Source organism: Rattus rattus, chromosome 6 (assembly GCF_011064425.1).
Source record: "Rattus rattus isolate New Zealand chromosome 6, Rrattus_CSIRO_v1, whole genome shotgun sequence".
NCBI classification, from domain to species: Eukaryota; Metazoa; Chordata; class Mammalia; order Rodentia; family Muridae; genus Rattus; species Rattus rattus.
In genome coordinates, this window is record NC_046159.1 from 98168707 (window position 1) to 98173722 (window position 5016).

The 5016-nt window shown below is 46.2% G+C and overlaps 1 protein-coding gene across 1 annotated transcript; it reads right to left on the bottom strand.

The window, feature by feature from the left end:
• Positions 1-2733: 2733 nt before the first annotated feature.
• On the bottom strand, positions 2734-3687 carry LOC116902868 (olfactory receptor 10AC1). The gene has a single exon (XM_032905198.1). It carries the CDS (start codon positions 3685-3687, stop codon positions 2734-2736), a length of 954 nt encoding a protein of 317 aa, XP_032761089.1.
• Positions 3688-5016: the final 1329 nt, after the last annotated feature.

The following is a 5016-nucleotide window of genomic DNA, read 5'->3' on the forward strand; positions in this document are numbered from 1 at the left end:
TGGGCTCCCTTGTCCAGCCCCAGTGGCTTGAAGGCTTTTGCCTTGTCTTAATTGTATCGCGTCTGTCCTGTTTTCCTACAGTCTTTTCTGAAGAGAAACAGGGGAAGTGGATCTGAGTGGAAGGGGAGATTAGGGGAGTTAGGAGGAGTAGAGGGAGGGGAAAGTTTGGTTAGGATGTATTGTATGAAAGACAGGTCTGTTTTCAATAATTTTTTTAAAAAAGAAGTGAAATTAGTGGGTCAAAGAAGAGAAATATTGCTAGAAACGAGGATGTAGGAGGTGAACGTACACTGAGATAGAATTGCTGAAGTAATCAAGTGAAATTTTATTGTTAAAAAGGTTTTGTTGCTAGCTAAGTTGGAATTTAAGAAAAAATACTTTCATAAAGTAACCTTCTGAATTGAGTATTTGTCTTTATTTCTTATTTAGAGGAGTAGGAAACAATTGTGTGGGTAAGAATTATTATTAGGTATTGATTTGTTGAAATTTCATATTTTTCTTATTTGATTTATATTTACATGTACATAAGCATACATATATACACATTATATCAAATCACTTTTAAATAAACACAGACTTTAATATGTCAACTGGGAACTCTGTTTGTACTTTTCTTTTTGTTGGAGAAGCTTTGTTTGCTTGTCTATTGGCTGAACCTAGAGCTTCACACATACCAGAGAAATGTTCTTTCGCTGAGCTATGTCTTTAACCCTCCTTTTCCTTATTAACTTTTAGGGGGTATTGGTCTCACTGAGTTGCTCAGGCTGGCATTGGGTTTACTTAGGAGTTTAGGAAGACACTGGAGTTTTGGGTAAATACCTAAGTAGCTGGTGTTTTTATTTTTGTTGTAATTTTCCAGCACATTTTATGGTTGTGTATTTCAGATTTAAATCTTCAATCTTTCTTCTCCTCCTGTGTGCTTGAATGTATAAACCTTATTATTTATTATACCCAGCTATTGTACCCAGCTATTTTTACCTTCCCACAGTTGTATATGCTGTCTTTACTACATTTTACCTCATCTCTTCCTGTCTTTCCACATCCTCACTGCATTGCTAGTTCAGACCATTATGCCCTCTTCTGTGGATTATTGCTACAGACCCCCACTTGTCACCTCTTTCTCCTCGTCATATTGCTAAGTCACTTCCTTAATGTACAAGTGTGTTTGTACCATATACATACCCCCACATACTCAAAAGTGAATGCCAAATGTGTCATTGAGACCCCTATGCTAGTTTCCTTCAAAAATCCTGGATGATGGTTACCGCAGCAGTCACCCTGAGATAATGATCAGTCATTCTGACAGCAAGTCTATGTACGCATGGTCTTTAGAAAACATCTGTAATGTCCTCAGACTCTGCTGCTTATGGGAGAAAGGGTCTGTAACAGCATGTGCTTTTCTTCCTACCACCTCCTGCTCCTGTAGGCATTCACAGTGGGGGTTAAGGAGAATCAGGTTAACAAGTAGGACATGTGTGGCTGTCAGTGGACTTCCAGGTGACTCAATCACTTCTCCAAAAGCCGTTTTAGATAGCTTAATACCCATCAGGCACCTCTCATGACTGCTACCTGTGTCTGGTCATGTGGATCAGTTAGACTTTGCCCTGAGCCAACTGAGTCTGGAAAGATGGAGGGAAGACTCGGGTCCAGGGAGCAACCCTCTAGTCTGCTGACTGCTCCTTACCTCTATCTCTGTGCATGTATCTGCCTCTGGGTACTGGCTCAACCTCTTCGTTTCCATTTATCTATGTTCCCTGCCTAGTGCCCGCTATACCCATAGTCTCAACAGCCACCTACAATCCCCAATTGATTCATCTTCTTGAGCCTGCACCCTGAACCTTGGGTGTGTGTCTTTTCTGCTCTATCGTGATCTTCCATGTTTGTCCCAGTCACATACCAAAACAGAGTGACAAGGTCTTTCCTCCATGGCTTCTGTGCCTGGGCTCTCATTTCAGCAATAGCACACCATTAACCAAATGACCTGGGTTAGAAATGGTCCCCAGTTTCTGCCCAGATTTTGATGTTCTACTTCTTCATCTCTTACTCTTCTAGCAACATCTAATTTTCTATGCAGGAACTCTGAACCAGTTTCCATTGCCTCCCACACAGGAGCTAGAAACTGATTTCCAATTATGTCTGTCTCACTGCATCCAAGCTATCGCACAAAGGGCAGGGGAGGACAGCAGCTCACAGTGCAGATCCTCCGGCCGTTGCTGGGATCCTTTTCAGTTTGCTTCAGCCTTTGCTAACCAGTTGTTCTTGGTGCCTTTTCCATCCTTCTCTTCTGGCTAACACCTACTTATCCTCTAGTATTCCAAGTAGCCACCTATTGCCCCAAGAAACCTTCTGTAACAACTCCCCCCAGCCTTGACAAGTCTAGCATCATTAAGTGGTCTCCAAGCTACTCTCTCCATATGCTGTTACTCTTCACATCTGTCCTTCCAAACACAGGCAGAGTCTAAGTCAGTCACTGGCTTGCACAGGCCTGGAAATTATGGGGGAAACTTGACATGGATCAAAGGATGTCTTCAATGTAGATCAAGGTTTCTCCACTTCTTGATATTCCTCCAGGATGGAATGAAGGACACAGTTACCCCCTGTGTCTCTTCTCAGGCAGTTTCCAAGTTCTTATTCCTGAATCTCACCCTTGAGTTCCCAGGAGTCTTACACTAGGGCACACTTCAGCATGTGGGAGCTCCCCACTCTGTCTTGGCCCCTGCCAGTTATCAGGGCTCACATAGACCCTGATCCACGGAGCCCCAGGACTCTGTGAATGGCAGAAGTGATCTCCCGGTTGCGCAGGCTGTAGATAAGAGGATATAGAAGTGGCGTGACGTTGGTATAAACCAGCGCTAGTGTGCGATCCAGTCGCGGGGAGTAACTGGACTTGGGCCGCACGTACATAAAGGTGGCACAGCCGTAATGCAAGAAGGTGACAGCCAGGTGTGAAGCACAGGTCGAGGCAGCCTTGCGTCTGCCTCCACCACCGTGCAGGCGGCGCAGGGCAGAGGCAATGGCCCCATAGGAGGTCAGGATGAGCATTGAGGGCAGCAACAGCAGCACCAGGCAGGCTCCTAGCAAGGGCAGCTCATCTATGTAGCTCCGTGTGCAGGCCAAGTGCAGCAGGGCGGTGATGTCGCAGAAGAAATGCACCAGCAGGCGGGAGCCACAGAAAGGGAGGTGGAACACTGCCACCGTAAGTCCCACGGATACTGCTAGTCCGCCAAGGCAGCAGGCCAGGGCCAGTCGTGCACATAGACCTGGGGTCACAATGGATGCATAGCGCAGTGGGTGGCAGATGGCCACATAGCGGTCATAGGCCATGGCTGCCAACAAGAAGCACTCAGCCCCACCCAGTGCCACAAACATCTGCATCTGGACAGCACAGCCCAGGAAGGAGATGGGGCTGCCCCTGCCATGGCCAGGCATGCTCAGGTCGGCTAGAGATCGGGGCACCACCACTAGCGTGTAACAGAGTTCAATGGCTGACAACTGACAAAGGAAGAGCAGCATGGGTGGCCTGCTGGGCACTGAGACCACAGCCACCAGGATGAGCAGGTTACCACTCAAAGTGGCCAGGTGCACAGCCAACAGCACCAGGAAGAGAAGGGGCCTCAGATGCGGAAACTCAAAAAAGCCTTGAAGGAGAAAGCCACGGGATATGGTGCTATTGCTAGGGCTGTCCATGCACTGGAGTCAGGCGGCACCTGTGGGAGAGAAGCAGAGGAAGGGTGAGCCAGTGGGAGTGGCCTTTCTGACGGCTGAGAAAGGGTTATTTGGGAGTTAGAACAGACTAGGGAGCGGTGGCTATAGAAATGGTCCACGGTTCCCTACTGGTCCCTCTTCCCTACCACATCTCCAGAGGGACACTTTACCAAGTACTGCGGCTTTTCCTGCCTTCCACACTAGAATTGAAGTAACTGCTTTCTCAAATCGCAGTTTCCAGAGGAGTTCTGCTTTCCAGAGGAGACTTTGGTCACATCACTCCTAACCTCCACACAAAGAATCAAGCACCAGCCACATTTGAGTTATTTTACGGGTTCTATATGATCATAGGTTTTAGACTTCAAGGTATCCGAAAGCAGGAAATGTCTCTCTCCTCTCTACTTCTCCATCCTCTTCTTTAGCTAACTACCACTCTGAACTGCCTTCTGAGGCGTGTCATGGAGTCACAGAGCACCACATATATACAGATCTTCTAGATCATCATCTCATACAGCTTCTTATTTTTAAAGGGAAACATATAACTGAGCTGGGGTTGGGGCTGGATATAAAGGCTTTGTCTTCTCAGAGAAATTAATAAAAAGAAACAAGGAAAGAAAAAAAGGAAGACAGAAAAGAAAGAAAGAAAATGAATTTCCGAGACAGAATCTGGAAGTCCCCACAGCCCATATAATGTTCTGGAAGGAGGTCACTGGACTCAATCGGATAATATATATTAGTTCAGCAGAAACCCATCTCCGTGGTACACACTGAAATAGACACTTGGGGAGAAAGGATGCTCTACGAGAGGGCCTTGTTGGACTTGTCAGGATCCAAATTCACCACATTGTGACTGATACTCGAGGGAAAGTGGTGCATGTCTTGCTGGCTCAACTCTCAAAGTGATCAGTGCCTTCTGCAGTCGTCATCAGACCCCAGTTTCTCTCTATCTGCTGACTCAGCTATAAGTAACGGTTGGGAAACGTTATCATTGTGAAGGTCTACTACGCTGCTCAGACTCTTCTGAATGAAACAGATGCAGGGTGTAATGAAGGCTGTGTGGCCTGCAGGAGGATGTTTGACCTTTTAACAAATGTTAATCACAATTTCGTTATGTCCTTTAAACATTTAATCCCAGACTCATCCATTCAATGTTCCTTTTTTTTTTATTAGATATATTTCTTTACTTACATTTCAAATGTTATTCCCTTTCCTGGCTCCCCTGTCCCCAAGTCCCCCTCCTCTCCCCCTCCCCCATACAGGTATTTCTCCCATCCATCCCCCTTACTGCCAACCCCACCCCCCATATTCCTC